The sequence below is a fragment of the Doryrhamphus excisus genome, linkage group LG7 (assembly GCF_037039965.1).
Source record: "Doryrhamphus excisus strain RoL-2023G ecotype Guam linkage group LG7, RoL_Dexc_Guam_v1.1, whole genome shotgun sequence".
NCBI lineage: Eukaryota > Metazoa > Chordata > Actinopteri > Syngnathiformes > Syngnathidae > Doryrhamphus > Doryrhamphus excisus.
The window spans coordinates 1,980,085-1,999,180 of NC_136363.1; the positions used below are offsets into that span (position 1 = coordinate 1,980,085).

At 44.3% G+C, this 19,096-nt stretch overlaps 1 protein-coding gene across 3 annotated transcripts in view; it reads right to left on the reverse strand.

Moving 5' to 3' along the window:
* Positions 1-197: 197 nt before the first annotated feature.
* LOC131101477 (ankyrin repeat and IBR domain-containing protein 1-like) overlaps positions 198-19,096 on the reverse strand; it is a 35,514-nt gene continuing 16,615 nt past the window's right edge. For 2 of the 3 annotated variants that reach the window (XM_078791888.1, XM_078791887.1), the window contains exons 4-23: positions 17,070-17,227; positions 13,295-13,603; positions 11,623-11,794; positions 11,419-11,550; positions 10,248-10,439; positions 9,764-10,174; positions 9,606-9,694; positions 9,367-9,511; positions 8,126-8,286; positions 7,797-7,885; positions 7,552-7,682; positions 6,375-6,509; positions 6,210-6,296; positions 6,059-6,125; positions 4,776-4,921; positions 4,511-4,689; positions 4,387-4,438; positions 3,630-3,686; positions 3,434-3,563; positions 198-3,351 (exon numbers count right to left, since the gene is read on the reverse strand). In XM_078791888.1, coding sequence (XP_078648014.1) covers positions 2,132-3,351; positions 3,434-3,563; positions 3,630-3,686; positions 4,387-4,438; positions 4,511-4,689; positions 4,776-4,921; positions 6,059-6,125; positions 6,210-6,296; positions 6,375-6,509; positions 7,552-7,682; positions 7,797-7,885; positions 8,126-8,286; positions 9,367-9,511; positions 9,606-9,694; positions 9,764-10,174; positions 10,248-10,439; positions 11,419-11,550; positions 11,623-11,794; positions 13,295-13,482 — 3,783 coding nt within the window. In that variant the 5' untranslated portion in view covers positions 13,483-13,603; positions 17,070-17,227 and the 3' untranslated portion in view covers positions 198-2,131. The remainder of the gene's footprint in view (positions 3,352-3,433; positions 3,564-3,629; positions 3,687-4,386; positions 4,439-4,510; positions 4,690-4,775; positions 4,922-6,058; positions 6,126-6,209; positions 6,297-6,374; positions 6,510-7,551; positions 7,683-7,796; positions 7,886-8,125; positions 8,287-9,366; positions 9,512-9,605; positions 9,695-9,763; positions 10,175-10,247; positions 10,440-11,418; positions 11,551-11,622; positions 11,795-13,294; positions 13,604-17,069; positions 17,228-19,096) is intronic. The other variant, XM_058046680.2, reaches the window with a different exon arrangement.

Consider the following 19,096-nt stretch of genomic DNA (forward strand, 5'->3'; position numbering starts at 1 on the left):
CCGGCGGGGAGCCGCACTCTATACTGTTTACATTGAAAGTTGATTTGGATTTTACTTATTGATTTTTAAATCAATAATTTCGAAGGAATTTGTACATATTAACAGATAATGCTTTAATCTAAAATATTTATATATTTTTTACATATTTTATAATATATTTATATATTTTTGTAAAAAAGGCACCAGGATAACAGTTGTTTTTTTTCTTTTAATTGAGCGTAAACTTTGCACTGACACTTTCATTTGACACTTTTAGCCGCACATTGAAACCTTTCATATGGACAAACTGGGAATGTATCAAGTATAAACAACTTATGAGTGACATTTTTTGTGGGATTTTTTCCACAAAACAAAGAAAAACATGACACAGAGTTTGTAAAATAAAGAAAATAAACAGTAATACATTAAATAAGAGTTGCAAGTGCAAATCAATTTTTGTGGTTTGAACATTTTGTACAGAGAGAAGCACTTTTATCAAAACGTGAATAAATAATCAAACGTCACTGGATGCATTTGTGATGGCTAATCCAAAGCACCAGATCCTATCTGACCTCGGTGGTTTATCGTGGTATTTTTGAGGCTACATGGTTCTTCCGGGATAACACCCACCAAGGACCTTGAAAGGCTCGCGCTGTGCACCTCTCTGGAGAAACATCAAGACGAAGAATACATGAAGTGGCGAGAATGAAAGGCACGCAGAGCTCAGCACTCTGCTGTCAGATGGAAGCCAGAAAGCACATCTTCTCACATGAGTAGTTTGTCTGCAAACTAACACTGGGATGGTGCAAAGCCTCCAAAATACATCGAGAAATCACATTTCGGAATAATGGATCCGTGTGTGTGTGTGTGTGTGTGCCTGAACGACTGTGCCCGTCATAAATAAATCTGCTACAATCAATAACAGCAACTATGGCATCTGGAGTTTCATGACAAGATGGCACTTAAGGAAAATGCAAGCGGAACCTCCACCGAGTGTTTTGGAACGGGCGGTGACGTCATACAGGAAGTGGTGGGAAGGGGTCGGGGGGGTTATGTGTTGGCAAAAGGAAGGTGACAGGAGCAGCGTGTGGTGCCTCTCCTGCAGGCACCGTGTGCATGAAGGTCCAGTATCAAAAATGAGGCCCTCTGATTGTACAGTACGCTCAAAAAAAGCTCCAAAGGCTACGGCTGCAGCTTTTATTTTGGCGGGTCAGCGGGCCTGCAAAAATGTCGGGTTTGGGTTTAAGCACCGAAACGTCACTCGCACCCAACTGACAGCATGTCCACACGTAAAGGTAGTTTTTGGCCTTCAGTCCACAAAGCGCAGGCCTTTTATTTTTTACTTAATTAACTTTGAGGTTGTTATTTTTTTTATGTATTTTTTAAACCTCTCAAAAATAATAATGCATCAAAATCAGCGTTCAAATAATAATAAAAGTGTTGTTTATTTAACAATAAAATATAAAAAGTGCAAGTGAAATATACTGTAAATGTTCAATTTTTGGGGAGAATATTTAATAACCTAAAGGTTTATGAAAACTTTTATAAAAGGGGTCCGAGGGTAAAATATGCATGTTTTTTTTTTGCAAATACAAAAAAAATATTTTTTGTTTCCCATGAATGAATAAAAAATCAGGAGTTCTTGGGACAAAAATTGCATCAAACAACAAAATGTCAAAATGAAAGTAAAATCCAAGTGTATAGGTTTAATATGGAGAAAATTATATTTTGAAAAATGTAAAAAGTGTTTATGAAGCTTTTTATGAAAGGGGTCAAATGTGGGTCAGGATCTCCATAAATCCATCATGCATCTAAAAATAAAATCAATATTTATCGTTTGAGTTTATGAGTTCCTGTGAGAAAAAGGGCATAAAGAAAAGTGAAATTAAAAAGTAGATGTCATTTTAATTTGAAGGGTTGAGAAGGCCTGGCTGCTAAGTTCACGACTAAGTGAACGTATGAAAGAATCACGTGGCGTCACGAACAAAAACATCCGTAGTGTGGACACGGCTGGAGGCGGGTGATGAGTGGAATCAATAACTAAAAAGGTACAAGTGTGTGTGTCGTGCTAACCTCAGTAGCTTTGCATGAACAGAAAGTGAAAGTGAAAGGAAGAGGTGATGATGATACTGACACAGTAAACATCTTCCTGTCACACCAAGTGGACTTTCTCCTCCCACTCCACAGGCGACGATGGCTCCCCCTCCAAGAGGAGGTCCGAGTCTTTGTCTGAGGCCGGCGTCGAGTGCGCGGGACCGTCTCCGTGTTGCGGCGTCATTTCCGCCACACGCCGTTGCCCCGCCTCTTCCCTGTCTTCCCGCGTTTCCTGGCCGGCGACCGTGCCGTCCAGCTCCAGGGTGCTGGGCCTGCTGGGGCAGGAGTCCGTCGGGGATGCGTGAGGCTCGCCCTCCGGGGGCTGCCATGTGAGGGCGGGGGCCATGGCCCCGGAGGGCTCGGTGAGCGTGTCGTCCGGGGAGGAGTCGGTCTCGGTGGTGGGCGGTGAGGGGATGAGGGCCAGGCTCTGGGGGTTGTTCTGGGGGGTGATGTTGTGGTTAAACCAGGCCATGATGTTGTCCAGCAGCTGGGCGCTGGCTGTGGGATCCAGGGGCTCCAGACTCTGAGGGTCGCTGGGGGTGAAGGGGCCCCCCGGGGGGATGACGGGTGAAAGCAGCAGCAATTCCGGCTCCAGCTCTGGAGAAGGGAGGCACAACTGGGCGGGGGGGCGTTCCGGGCCGTCTGCGGCGTGCTCACGTTTGTGTGAACTGGCGGCCATTTTGTTTTGGGTGTGGCCCAGTGCACCGCAGGCAGTGTGTTCAGCCTCAGGCGGGGGTGTGCTTGTGTGGCAGTAACTCTGAGGGTCTGCCGCGGCCGCACGCTCCGTGGGCGGGTCCGGTCTATGGCTGCAGTCGCTGTGGGCGGCCTCCGGGGGGCAGTAGGGAGCGCCGTGGGCGTGGCCGCGAGGCTCGTAAGGCGCGGCGCCGGGTTTCTTAAGGCTGTCTCCCAGCTTCAGCAGCTCGGCGCTGAGCGGGGGAGGCGGAGGAGGGAGGGGCAGGGAGGTAGACGGTAGCGGGGGCTGGGGGGTGGAGTCTGTCCTGCTGGGGGGGCGCGGAGGATTTAAGAGCGGCGGGGGAAAGGAAGAACCTCTCGCTCCACCCGGGGGGGCGTCACCGTTGAAGGGGCGCGGTGTGACGTCATTCGGGTCCCCTGCGGAACCACCCCCTTGCAGTCTTCGCTCCAGCTCCGCCCTCTCCTCCATGCCCCGCTCACGCCGTGACTCCTGCAGGGACAGCTGGATGGCCAGCAGGAAGTTGGGGTCGTCTTCTTCCAGGGAGCCCAGCGCTCTCCTGCGGGCCTCGCTCCTCTCCGGACCGTCTGGAAGGGAAGACGACAGCCAATCACGCGTGTGTCCACCCTTTTTGGGACCCGGTGCAGCGTTGGCGACCGGCTGGTCTACCTGTGTTGTTGTTGTCACTCCGCCTGCTGCTCTCCGGCGTGTTGCTGCTACTTCGGAGGTTGTGCAGATTCAACACGTCTCCCCGGCGGCGAGCTCGATGCCTTCGCCGGTACTGAATGTCGGCGAAATCCTGCAAAGGGTCCAAAGCGTTTAATTGGTGATCTTCGATAATAACGACATGAACTTGAACGTCTACCTGTGATGATCTGTCTCTTGGGTCCACTGCTCCGACCACCGAGTGACGACTCCCCATCTGCACGCACACAAGCGTGACGCTAATTAGCATTAGCATTAGCATGCTGACAGCAAGTCAGGAGTACCCGGATGTGAAAACCCACGCATGCACGGGGAGAACATGCAAACTCCACACAGAGATGGCCGAGGGTGGGATTGAACTCGATTGAACTCCTAGCTGTGAGTTCTGCGCGCTAACCACTCGACCGCCGTGCAGCCTATTATTAATTCATTAATATCAAATTCCAACTGTGGGTTTTGCACCCTCACATGGACTAAGATGATTTCTACATGTATGTAGTTCACATGGTTTACTTTAAAGCAGGGGTCTCAAACACGCGGCCCCGCGGGCCAAATGTGGCCCGCAGGACACTAGTTTGAGGCCCCCCCGCCTTGATATGAAAGTTTAATGTTTGATATGGATGCTGTATGGTATCAAAATCAAAAATTATTACGTTTGATTCATGTTCATGTTAAAGGTTAAATAACTGTTAATAGTTATCCTCCCTATCCATGTGGAAGTGGTAAGTTTTTGGCTATTTAAGTTTAAAGGAAATAACTTGAAGGCTTACCGTTTAGGTCGCTAGCTCTCTAGTTTGTCTCAAGACCCTGCAGTTGCGCAATATGTTGTAAATAAACATATTTCCCGGACCAGCCACCAGTAGACCAAGCTAAAGTGCTAAACTGCTTTTTGTTTGCGTTCAAGTGAAAGGTTTTACCTCAGGGGAAGCGAAACCCAGGTATTCCCAGTCCCAGGATCCTCCGGGATAACTGAAAACAAAACCAGAGTGCTGACTTCCTTTCCCGCGTCGTGTCGTCCTGTGCGAGTGTTTGCGTGCTTACCTCCTGCGAGGAAGCTCGGGGGAGTCGTTGGGCGCCACGCCGCGCGCCACCGACGCCAAAAACTCCTGCCTCTTCTGCTGGACCAGGCGAGCGGCGCTGACTATTTTGTGGCACGGCGTCCTCAGGTAGGAGCGGTTGACCTTCTGCGCCAGATCCTCCACCACCATCTCCAGGTCCGTCTGGCGGGGGAGCAGAGCGGAGAGAGGGCGTGAACTTTAAAGCCCCGCAATCGTCGGGTCCAAAAAAAAGGGGTGCGGGGCCGTACCTGCATGAGTTCAAATATCTCCTTCTGGGTGCTGCCCTGCTGCAGGAAGAAGCCGTACGGGTACGAGCACTTCAGGACGCGCCGCGTCTTCAGCAGCTCGCTCACGCCGTCCTCGATGAAGCGAGTGTCGGGCGGAGCGCCCTCACCTGGCCAACGCACACAGACGCACGGGAAGAAGAATACCCTTTCAGCTAAAATGGCCAGCTGGTTGTTGTTTACATATTTTTAACACTACTGGTATTTCTAACATTACATTGAAATATTGCAAATATATTTTAATATATTTTTTTCATATTTGTTAATATTGTTGTATGTTTTATTTAGATTTCATTTTATAAAAACACAATTAAACAAATCACTTCAAATGGCGGCAAATATAATTTGCCACTTCTATATAATAAAACTTGTATGTTCAAAAATGCATTGTTGAAAATTCCTTGCTCTGTTAAAAAAATACTTATATTATTAATATTATATTATATTAATATTTTGAATAAACTTCAAATTTCATAGGGGGGCTAATCATTTTGCCCTCAACTATATAATATTTTATAATTTATATATTCTATAGACAGCAGTGCTATTTCAAAAAAATGTTTTTTTGACATTAATTTATATCTATCAGTCTGGAAAGCCAGTTCTAAATATTTGGGACTCCAGCAAACCACAGTGAGAGCCATTATCCACAAATGGTGAAAACCTGGACCAGCGGTGAAACTTCCTAGGAGTGGCAGGCCAACCAAAATGACCCCAGGAGCGCAGCCACGGCTCATCCAGGAGGTCACAAAAGACCCCACAACAATAAAGACACTGGGCAAAAACCAGTTCCAAAGGCAAAAGCAGTGCTGAACATTTGGACCGCCACAGAAAAATTGAACGCAATGTTTTTTTTTAGCAATATTTGTTCATGTTTACATTGGAACAGTGTGGCTGACTGGCTTGTTGTTACACCTTCCACCAGCAGATGGCACTGTGGCACTGCATGATGAAGAGCAGTCCTGTTATGAGCAGTGATGCTCATGGCGTATGTAGCAAGGCGGCACCCAAAGCATTATGGGAAGACTGCAAAGTAGAACGGAAACATTCCTGGAATTCTACAAGGTTGCCAAGTAAAAAAAAAGTTGACGCAGGAAGTTGTCCGAATAGAAACCCCTCCCACGCCTCAAGGCCTCCTTCTAGGGACGTTATTATCTAGTGATGGAACAGCAACTTCCTGTTTCCTGTCGGAATGACAGTATCTTTCGGTGTGGTGCAAAGGCGCTTTTAATGTGAAGGTGACTCACGGCCGATGAAGGCTCTGCTCAGCTGCTCCATCTTCTCCTTGGCCGTCTTCAGCAGTTTCTGCTCCAGCTGCCAACACACACACGGAAGCATGTGTCATTCCCGCGTGGAGAAACAAGGCTGCTGGAGAAGTTTACATAGCAACGGCGCCACCTTGTAGCTGTGTTCGTGGTTCTTGAACCTGGTGTAGTAGTGCATGAAGCGGTCCAACTCCTGGAAGCTTTTGTGCTTCTTTTCCGCCTGCGTGGACAGAGACAAATTCATTTTGTGTACTGTTCACGTGTGTGTGTGTGTGTGTGTGTGTGTGTGCGTGCGTACCTCCACGGTCATCTCTTTGGACTGCTCCTCCAACTGCTGGATGACCTCGTAGCGAGTGCAGCGGTAGTAGCCTCCCGTGGACGAGCTGTGCTTCTTCCACTCCTCCAAGCAGATCCAGCAGAAGTCGTACTTGCACTGAAACACATGCAGGCGCGCTTCACGTTATGGTGATGTCATCATGTTCTCTCCTGCACTGCTACACAGCCTCTTTAGGAACATCTAGGCTACAAGCTATAATAATAATCATCATCATCATCATCATCATCATCATCATAATCATAATAATCATTATAATAAGTTATAATAATCATAATAATAATAGTCATAATAATCATTATAAGTTATAATAATCATAATAATAATAATCATAATAGTCATAATAATAATGGTTATAATAATAATCATGTTTATAATAATCATAATCATAATAATAATAATAGTCATAATAATCATTATAATAAGTTATAATAATCATAATAATAATAGTCATAATAATCATTATAATAAGTTATAATAATCATAATAATAATAATCATAATAGTCATAATAATAATGGTTATAATAATAATCATAATGTTTATAATAATCATAATCACCATAATGATAATCATAATAATAGTCAATAATCATAATAATAAGTCAACAATAATAATCATAATAATAACAACAATCATAATATTCATAATAATAAGTCATAATAATCAAAATAATAATAATCATCATAATAATAATCACAATAATCATAATCATCATCATAATAATAATCATAATGATAATAATCATCATCTTCATCGTAATAATAATCATCATTATAATAATCATAATAATAATAGTCAATAATAATGATCATCATTATAATAATCAGAATAATAGTCAATCATAATCATCATAATAATAATCATAATATTACAATAATAATAAGCATCATCATCGTAATCATAATAATTATAATAATCATAATAACAATCATAATCATAATAACAATCATAATATTCATAATAAGATAGTCATAATTATCAAAATAAGAATAATAATCATAATAATAATTATCAAAATAAGAATAATAATCATAATAATAATCATAATCACCATAATAACAATCGTCATAATAATAATAACAATCATAATAATAACAACAACAACAACAACAATAATAATAGTAGTATGCGTCAGACACCTTGGCACACTGCATGTGGTTGCAGCCCTCGTTCTTCTGAATGGGGGACTTGCAGTTGGCACACGGCTTAGAGTTGGTCAGCAGCCAGAGACAGTTAGCCGCGTCCTCGTAGGCCTCGCTCACACCTGCCACTGGAGGGGGGGGGGCGACACACACACACACACACACACACACACAGGTGCTGAACATCTTCAAGCATCCAATGCGGACGCTGCTGCACTAAGGTGGAAGGAAGGAAGACTTACGTTCTTCCGGCTTCATCTCGGTGACCTTCTGGAGCCAGTTCCTCCACATGTGACAGTCACACGGCTCGTGGGCCTCGCCAAGGCACTCCCTGCACACACGGGGGGGGGGGGGGGGGGGGAGTTGAGCGTGTGGCCGAGCACACCAGACAAGACAAACCACTTGCTCATTCATTATTCCATCTATTGGGACCTGGCCGCAGGGGCTGAGGCGTCCATATTTGACAGCCACCACAGACAGATGCCGGCTGGCATGTGTGAGCACGGCTGAACCCTTGAGCAAGGCATTGTTTGCGTCACGCACGGCGGCGGTGTTCGTCTTAGTCCTTTACCAGCAAAAGAGGTGACCCTTGCCGCAGTCCACGGCCGGCGAGGGCAGCAGCGGGAAACTGTGCGGGTCGCTTTCTCCCGGGCCGGGTCGGGTGAGCCGCACCGCCCTCTCGCAGCGCGCCGCGGGACACCAGCGGATGGCCGGGTTGTTCTCCACGAAGGCCTGCAACGAGACGTAGGAGAGGAGTCAGCCGTCGCTCTGAAAGTCGTTTTTTCCTGATTACGGAGTCGCCACAGCGGCTTTTCCACATTTTCCACATTGTTGTTGTGGGGCGTTTGAGGACAAAGGAAATGTAGGCCATTTTGGAATAAGGACAAATGTTTGTCATATGCTGGTCCTTGAAAACCTTTCAACACATGAAACTCCTTTGTTTGCTTTGCTTGTCATAATATTACCACTTCTTTCATATTTCATTTCATGCGACTAAAATGAGTCAATATATTATGACTCTATTCTCATTGCCACCTCTTCCCCTTTGAATACAACTTTATTTTTTATTCTTGTAACATTACCATTTTTTCCTGTTTTTTTTTTTTATATTTCAACTTTGGTCTTAAATAATCAGTATTTTTTCTTTTTCTTTATTTTTCTTTTAATGTTAAAATTTTAGCCATCACATAACTTTCCCAAACATACGCCTGTTTGTATTACAAAATTTTTTCTTCAATATTTCAATTCCATGCAACTACAATAACATGAGTTTTCCTCCAATTATGACAACTTTATTTGTCAGAAAATTGCATTTTTTTCTCCTTAGAAGACAACTTAACTCTTTTTGTGTTGTTTTTTTTATTTTCTGACTATTTCAAGTTTCTTTTTGTAAATGCTCTTCCTGTAATTATGATTTTATGACCACAATATTCGGACTGAACTTTGTTCATAAACAATTTATTTTTTGTAATTTTTTTGTAATTTTAAAAAATATTTTTCCATTATTATTATTTTCTATTAATCTACATTTCAACTGTATGCTACTAAAATGATGTTATTTCCCCTCCATATAATATTAGGAGTATATTTTGATAAAAATGACATGTTCTTGTTAGATTGCAATGTTTTATTCTTTATGTAAAATGACCACTGATTTATTATTATTTATTATTATCCCTGTTAAAAACTGTTCCAAATATTTCACCTTTCTTCTTCGATAATGTTTGTATTTTTTAACTTTATTCCCATAATGATATGCTATATTTTTATGCTAATAAAAGGTGTGTGCGGACTAACGAGAGATACATCCACCTTGATGTCAAACTGAAGGTAGCGCTGGTCCATCTCTCTGGAGACCACGCTCTCAATCACGTGCACGGGCACCAGCTGGTAGCACTCGTACGCCGGGCAGAAGATGTTGTGGGCGTCGCCCTCCTGAATCTTGAGGTTGAGGAACCTGGGGCCGATGAAGAAGAGCAATATGAGACCTGCGGTGTGGGCTTTCCGGTGCAGAAAAAGGTCTTATGATGATGATGATGATGTGTCCTTACCCTTCCCAGCATGCTCTGCAGAACTCGTGTCCGCAGGACATGTCCACAGGGTCCTCAAAGACGGAGATGGAGGACAGGCAGATCCCACACTGTGGAGAAATGCCACATTTTTAGCATCACTGAATGAACCGTCAACATCATCACGGTGGGTGTGTCACCGTGGCCACGCCCTCCTCTCCCGGCGTGAGGCAGCTGTCCGTCGGCGACGTGAAGGTGAGCGTGAGCGGCGAGCGAGGGGTCCGTGGCGTGCGGGGAGACGGCAGAGTGTCCCAGGCGTTGTAGCCGCTGGGGGGCGGGGTGGGCATAGCCACGCCCGAGCGCTGGCAGCAGCCCTCGGCGTCCGACATCCAGGCCTCCAGGAGCTTCTCTCTGTCCCAGTCTGAGAGTGCAAGGGGGCAGGGGCTTGGCTTCAGGGCGTCCGACAGAGGGGTGAGGGTGAGGCGTGACCTACCGTGCGCTCTGAGCAAGGCCTCGGCCGTGAAGAGCGGCGCTTGCAGCATGTCTGCCGTCTCCACGATCAGCATGTCCTTCAGCCTGCGGAGGTCCTGCAGCTTCAATCCCTCGTAAGGCTGCGGGAGCGAGACTTTGGTTAGCCAGACGACAAAGTCCCACCGCCACCCCCCGGGGTCTCCGTCTCGGCACCTCTTTGTGCTGCAGCAGCTTGACGTCGGCGCGCGAGTCGGCGTTGGAGTGCGGCGCCGGCGAGGAGGAGAAGACCATCTGGGACTCCAGGCTGAGGGCCAGCTCCGTGTGGTGATGGCGCTCGGCGTGGTCGCACGGCGTCAGCTTGTCGTCGTCCTCGATGAAGAGGTCCGCCTCGCTTTGGATGAGCAGCTGGAGGAGAGGACGAGAGTCAGCATCTGCTTCTCAACTTCTCAACACTTGCCCCGCCTGTTTGAGTCCGACGAAGGAATACGGCAGCCATTTTTGATCTGATCTGAATTCAAATTTCTTATTATCGCCATTCCAGAAAGCCGGAACGTTCAACATCATCGCTGTTGTCCAGACCAGGACCAATCAGCATGTTTCATTGATGGACCAATGAGCAGATACTTTATATCAGGGGTCTCAAACATGCGGCCCGCGGGCCAAATGTGGCCCGCAGGACACTAGTTTGAGGCCCCCGCCTTGATATGAAAGTTTGATATGGATGCTGTATGGTATCATGTACCCAGAAAAAAGTATTACGTTTGATTAATGTTCATGTTAAAGGTTAAATAACTGTTAATAGTTATTCTCCCTATCCGTGTGGAAGTGGTAAGTTTTTGGCTATTTAAGTTTAAAGGAAATAACTTGAAGGCTACCGTTTAGGTCGCTAGCTCTCTAGTTTGCGAGTTAGCATGTGTCTCAAGACCCTGTAGTTGCGCAATATGTTGTAAATAAAAAGAGTATAAATGTGACTATAGTCGTGTTTTGTCATGTCTACAGGGCTCTAATAATGCTTTGTTCATTTTAATCTGAAAAAAATCATTTGTCTACCCACCAACTATATGTGGTTTCTTAAGTTTTTATTATTTGCCGTTTTATTATTATTATTATATTTATTTATTTATTTATTTATTACTGATTTTTTTTACTGAATTTTTTTGTTTTTAATAAATGCGTTTTTTGGGGGGGGGGGTTTTGAAAACCTGATGGGCCCAGTCTCACCCAGACCCGAGCTCCAGTGGCCCCCAAGTAAATTGAGTTTAAGACCCCTGCTTTATATATATATATAAATCCAATGTACTTCCATGTTATACGTATATATACATCATGGGTATTTTGTATGCATGTATTGATACAGATGATGAGTTCAAGGACAGTGGATCACCTCCACGCAGCTCTTCATGCCCGCGGCGGCGGCGTAGTGCAGGCACGTGCTGTGATGGTTGTCGGTGGCGTTGACGTTGGCCTTCTCGTACTGGCCGCCCTCCAGCCTGGCCCCCGTCCAGCTCAGGATCATCTAAGGGGCAGGGAAGACCAACCGTCATCAAGCTCGCCTTGCCGCGTTTCCTCTGCAGACGGGCGGGCGTACCTGCAGGCAGTCCGCACGCCGCTGCTCGTCCCTCTGGGGGCGGGCCAGCCGTGGCGACAGCGCCCCCTCTGGCAACAAGAGGATGAGCGGGCCCTGGCACAGCACGTGGAGGCACGTCTCGTTGTGCACGTTGCGCTTGTTGGGATTCCCCTCTTTGCTAAACAAGAAGGACCTGTGGAGACAGAAGACGATGAACGGTGATGACCACCAGCGACATGCATCCTGACAGAATTATGAATTATGAATTACAGAATTATGGAGAGAAGGAAACCAGCAGCACTGTTCTGCTAATCATCTTGGGATAATTGACATGTGGTCCCCAAACAGACAGAGAGAGACCGGAGTTCAGGACATTGTCGGCTCCACTCAGCCTGAACTCCATCTCTTCTCCTCCACGTCGCTCTTGTCGCGGAGGTCAGACGAGCATCAAGGAGAAGCAAGGTTCTTTCAGCCTTTTATGGAATCTTTTTTTTAATTCCTAAGCCAAATGTTATGTCTTCATTGAGAAAACTCCAGAATGCTAACGTTAGCCTGCTAAACCTAGCATGATAGCGCCGAGTGCCTGCCAATGCTGAAACGAAAATGGGTAAAAATGCTGCTATGCTAATGTTAGCATGCTAGAAATGCTAATACGCTCTCGTTAGCTTGTTAGCACTTAGCATGATAGCACCAAGTATTTGTATGAGTTCATTTTCATCATCATCCTCAAAAACGGCTTCTATGCTAACATTAGCATCACCAAGCATGTAGCACTACGAGCATGTGTATGTCAATACTCGTAAAAATGGCCAAAAAATGCTATAATGCTAGAGTTAGCGTGTTAACAATGCTAACATACAAATGTTAGCCTGTAGCACTAAGAGTATGTGGATGTCAATACTCGTAAAAATGGCAAAAAATGCTAGAGTTAGCGTGTTAACAATGCTAACATGCAAATGTTAGCCAATAGCACTAAGAGTATGTGTATGTCAATACTCGTAAAAATGGCCAAAAAATGCTACAATGCTAGAGTTAGCGTGTTAACAATGCTAACATGCAAATGTTAGCCTGTAGCACTAAGAGTATCTGGATGTCAATACTCGTAAAAATGGCAAAAAATGCTAGAGTTAGCGTGTTAACAATGCTAACATGCAAATGTTAGCCAATAGCACTAAGAGTATGTGTATGTCAATACTCGTAAAAATGGCCAAAAAATGCTACAATGCTAGAGTTAGCGTGTTAACAATGCTAACATGCAAATGTTAGCCTGTAGCACTAAGAGTATGTGGATGTCAATACTCGTAAAAATGGCAAAAAATGCGACAATGCTAGAGTTAGCGTGTTAACAATGCTAACATGTAAATGTTAGCTTGTAACATCTAGCATGTTACCGTTACGTGTCTGTGTATATTAACAAATTTAAAAATAAATACCTGGTAGCGCTAAAACGCTAACAGCTAACATGATAGCACTAAATGTTTATATTCATGAAAATGTCTAAAATGTTCCAACGTGAATGTTAGCATATTAGCAATGCTAGAATCAGTTGCTATAGCTTTCCTTATAACGCTTATAAAGCTAATTATGCTGCAATTTGCATAACATATTAGAAAAAAGACTCGCTGTAATAATAATAATGATAGTAATAATGACTGAAAAGGAAGAAGAAAGCCTGAAGAGGTTATTGTGTCACCTGAGTAGGCGTGTCATGGCGTGGCGGCAGACGTAGTGCAGCGGCGTGTTGTGCTGGTACTGCTCGCCGTAGGATGCGTTGGGGTCCAGGCCGTCCCTGAACTGGGGGTTGCCCTCGTAAAGCTGCCAGGCCAGCGCCTCGTCGCCGCCCACCAGCGCCTTGCGGAACTTGGTGGCCGTGTTCCCCATGGCCGGCCGCCGGACGCCTCCAGGGATGTGTGGCCGAGTCCAGCCGATGCCGCCGCCGCCCTTCTTCCTCCTCCTCCTCGCTGGCTCAGGTCACAACTCAGAGCAACATGGTTTGGCACTCCTGGGGGGTTAATTTATTGGAAGATGGAAAGACAGGACGTGACAAGCTGGAAGGTTGGTGGAGGAACAACAAGACAAACACTTGCGAGGAAAAGATGATGGCAGGAAGCTGGGAGACCAACGCCACTCTGCTACCTCCAATTCTGCTTCCTGTCTTTTCCTCAGTGGCCTTGTTAGAGGCCTTGGAGATAAAGGGCCTCTAACATGTAGTACTCCTTCCTGATCCTATCCATCCTGGTCACTCCCAATGAGAACCTCAGCATCATCATCTCTGCTGCCTCCAGTTCTGCTTCCTGTCTTTTCCTCAGTGGCCTTGTTAGAGGCCTTGGAGATAAAGGGCCTCTAACATGTAGTACTCCTTCCTGATCCTATCCATCCTGGTCACTCCCAATGAGAACCTCAGCATCATCATCTCTGCTGCCTCCAGTTCTGCTTCCTGTCTTTTCCTCAGTGGCCTTGTTAGAGGCCTTGGAGATAAAGGGCCTCTAACATGTAATGTCCCGTTCCTGATCCTATCCATCCTGGTCACTCCCAATGAGAACCTCAGCATCATCATCTCTGCTGCCTCCAGTTCTGCTTCCTGTCTTTTCCTCAGTGGCCTTGTTAGAGGCCTTGGAGATAAAGGGTCTCTAACATGTAATGTCCCTCTGATGTACTCCTTCCTGATCCTATCCATCCTGGTCACTCCCAACGAGAACCTCAGCATCCTCATCTCTGCTACCTCCAGTTCTGCTTCCTGTCTTTTCCTCAGTGGCCTTGTTCAAGGCCTTGGAGATAAAGGGCCTCTAACATGTACTGTCCCTCTGATGTACTCCTTCCTGATCCTATCCATCCTGGTCACTCCCAATGTGAACCTCGGCATCCTCATCTCTGCTACCTCCAGTTCTGCTTCCTGTCTTTTCCTCAGTGGCACCGTCTCGAGACCAAACAACATGGCTGGTGTCACCACAGTTTTGTATACCTTTCCTTTCATTTTAGCTGATACTCTTCTATCTATTCTATTGTTATTTTCCTAAAATTTATTTTCCCCTCAGAGAAAAAAAAACAATCCTGCTTTTAAGACAAAACAGATTTTTTTTTCCCGTGACAATCCCTCTGACGTAGCTAATAACACCGTGGCAAAGTACCCCCTGCATCTTGTCACATACTGGGCATGATCACCATCTTTAACATTGTCTTCTGCTTCATTTCCTCCCGTCTTGCCCACCTCCCCTTCTCTCTGACAAATACACACACACACACACACACACACACCATCACTACATGCTGCCGTGTGTGTATGATTACAGTGTTGAGTCTATGGCCATCTGTCTGGCCTCACAAAGAGGTTCTTTTAGGGCCAGCTACAGTTGCCCGCTGGCTGAATAAAGTGCTGGCCTACTTGTACCCCCCCTTCCTCTCTCGCCCTTTTATTTTTGAGGCTTCACCCCCGAGACCCCATCCCCCCCCCCAAACTAGAGTAGGAAGTATACATGTGACAGAAGAAACTTTGGAATTCCGTCTGGCTGTTTAGACGGCTGCACAATTATCCACCATTAGCCAAAGGCGCCTTCAGACGGCGTTCATGTGGAGGTCAAGGAAGTGTTAAACCTGACCCGTTAACCTTAATCCAGGCTGGACATTCCCACAGGTGCTGGGAATGTTTCCTTCTCTGATGCTAACATGCAAAGCAAGGAAAGCCATAAAGACATTGTGGAATCGTTCCGACATTTTTATCCCAACGATGCTTCATATCATACACTAGCATTCATATCAATAAGAAGTAATGAATGCCACAATGATGCTGATATCATACACTAACATCCCTATAAATAATAAGTAATTAATGCCACAATGATGCTGATATCATACACTAGCATTCATATAAATAATAAGTAATTAATGCCACAATAATGCTGATATCATACACTAACATCCCTATAAATAATAAGCAATGAATGCCACAATGATGCTGATATCATACACTAGCATTCATATAAATAATAAGTAATTAATGCCACAATAATGCTGATATCATACACTAACATCCCTATAAATAATAAGTAATTAATGCCACAATGATGCTGATATCATACACTAACATTCATATAGATAATATGCAATTAATGCCACAATAATGCTGATATCATACACTTTCATATAAATAATATGCAATTAATGCCACATTAATGCTGATATCATACACTAACATACACATAAATAATACGTAATTAATGCTGATATCATACACTAACATACATATAAATAATAAGTAATTAATGCCACAATAATGCTGATATCATACACTAACATCCATATAAATAATATGTAATTAAAGCCACAATGATGCTGATATCATACACTAACATTTATATAAATACTATGTAATTAATGCCACAATAATGCTGATATCATACACTAACATCCCTATAAATAATACGTAATTAATGCCACAATAATGCTGATATCATACACTAACATTCATATAAATAAAAAGTAATTAATGCCACAATGATGCTGATATAATACACTAACATTCATATAAATAACAAGTAATTAATGCCACAATAATGCTGATATCATACACTAACATCCATATAAATAATAATTAAGACGTGATGAGGCACACTATAATTCTGATGTGTCATTCCAATGGTAATACTGGCCAGTTTGATGAAAAGCCATATTCATAAGGTCTGCAACAATGAACGCAGCTGTAGAAACAGCTCGTTGTGCTATTTTGCAATATTAATAAGCATTATATTAACAGTCTTGGAGGTAAAAGCAGAATAGCAGCTGTCAAGTAAAAGGTCATCTTATTAGTTATGATTTCAAACGCTACAACGCCAGTAGTGATGTGGTTGTTATGCATTCATATCCCCATCAATCATCCAGACGTGGCTCCGATGGCTGTTGTTTACTATAGACAGGAAGCTAAACAGCTAGTCAGCATACTATTGTACCCAATTCCTTTTTGGGAATATGTTTCAATGTAGTTTGGCCAATACTGAATATGAATAAATCCAGCATGATTATTTAGTAAACATATGGTGATCATGAAAAGACAGGCTTTTAAAAGAGATAAAAAGATGAAAGGAGACATAAAATGTTATTAATGAGCTGCTAGTGTTGCTACATGCTAAGCTAGATGTGGGGGCTCCATAATGGGGTCACACATGGTGACGGCTCCCCGTGGGAGATCAGCGTGGAAGTGGAACGCACGTCCCCGACAACAGAGCACTTGTCTCGGTGTGTCGGCTTCCATGCGGCTCCGGTGGTCAAAACCTCAGGGCGTCTTTGTTAAACAACACAACCGCCGGCGAGCGACGACAAGCCCGCGACGTTACCCGGAAAGAGATGAGGTATGTTTGGGCTGGATGGGCGGTGCTCGTCCCTACGGTTACCCCGGCGCGGTGGAAGCTAGCGCGGTGTGCTACTTCCACTTATAACCCCGTCTAAACGTCACATCTCGGCCGCGTTTCACTCACCCTGCCGCCGTTTTCACTCGCTCGCCAGGCGGCCGTTCCGTCGTCGCTGGGCCATAACCACAACCAGAAGACTCGCTGTCATTCGCTCCTGCGCTCGAACATCCTCTCAGCCACCGGTAGCCGGCCGGCAGGGCGGGACGACGTCGAAGGTGCAGCGGCTGACAACACACACACTGAGACGGTGGGGGTGGAGAGACTGTCTGCTGTGGACTGTGGACGGCTTCACTGTGTTGTTGATGCCAGGCAGCGCCGCGAAGTGCGCATGCGTGATACCAACGGCGTACTCTCACCGGATTGGTGGACTGCCTCTTGTATATATGGCCGCCATATCAACAAGTGTCATCACCGTAGTGTTTCATACATTTTCAACACAATAACATTCTTGTGATTTAAAACCCGTTCTAATAAAGTCATCAACAAAAAAATTCTTATGCCGAATTAAAAATACCGATAGGTTAGCGTTTAATATACATCCACAAATAATTTAATAATAATAAAATACGAAATGTGCAAGTAACTACCTATTCATTTTGTGACCAGCAGGTGTCGTAATTTCACTGCATTCCAAACGAACAACTGCGAAAGTTGGTTTCATAACAATCTTAAAAAATACATAAAACGTTACCATATAGATTCATTCATTCATTCATTTTCTACCGCTTACCCCGGCTGTCATTCGGGCGAGAGGCGGGGTAAACCCTGGACTGGTGGCCAGCCAATCACAGGGCACATATAGTAGACAAACAACCATTCACACTCACATTCATACCTATGGACAATTTGGAGTGGCTAATTAACCTAGCATGTTTTTGGAATGTGGGAGGAAACCGGAGTACCCGGAGAAAACCCACGCATGCACGGGGAGAACATGCAAACTCCACACAGAGATGACCGAGGGTGGGATTGAACTCGATTGAACTCCTAGCTGTGAGTTCTGCGCGCTAACCACTCGACCGCCGTGCAGCCTATTATTAATTCATTAATATCAAATTCCAACTGTGAGTTTTGCACCCTCACATGGACTAAGATGATTTCTACATGTATGTAGTTCATATGGTTTAGTTTAAAGCAGGGCTCTCAAACACGCGGCCCGCGGGCCAAATGTGGCCCGCAGGACACTAGTTTGAGGCCCCCGCCTTGATATGAAAGCTTAATGTTTGATATGGATGCTGTATGGTATCATGTACCCAGAAAAAATTATTAAGTTTGACTAATGTTCATGTTAAAGGTTAAATAACTGTTAATAGTTATCCTCCCTATCCGTGTGGAAGTGGTAAGTTTTTGGCTATTTCAGTTGAAAGGAAATAACTTGAAGGCTACCGTTTAGGTCGCTAGCTCTCTAGTTTGCGAGTTAGCATGTGTCTCAAGACCCTGCAGTTGCGCAATATGTTGTAAATAAAAAAGTATAAATGTGACTATAGTCGTGTTTTGTCATGTCTACAGGGCTCTAATAATGCTTTGTTCATTTTAATATGAAAAAAATCATTTGTCTACCCACCAACTATATGTGGTTTCTTAAGTTTTTATTATTTGCCCTTTTATTATTATTATTATTATTATATTTATTTATTACTGATTGATTGATTTTCTTTATTCTTGATATATTTATTTTTCATCTTATTTTGTGCAGAAAAATAAAAATTAAGATATTTGAGAACAGTGGAATGTTTTATTGTAGAAAATCGGAACCAAAGCACTGAAAAAGTTTGTATATTTTTCTGTTTTTAATGCGTTTTTTGTTGTTTTTTTTTGGAAAACCCTGATGCGGCCCAGCCTTTGCCCAGACCCTAGCTCCAGTGGGCCCCAGGTAAATTGAGTTTGAGACCCCTGCTTTAAAGACATCCTCTCATGTGGACAAAAAAGTTCCCCATATAGGAAATATGGCGTGTATGCATTCTACGGCAAAACAGATTTTTGGCCTGCCAAAAAAAACAAAAAAATCAGAAGGTAGACCCCAAACAAATGTCACCGGACCTGAGTCGGAGGATCCCTTTGGTTGTGTGTCAAGATGCGGGACCATCTTCGAC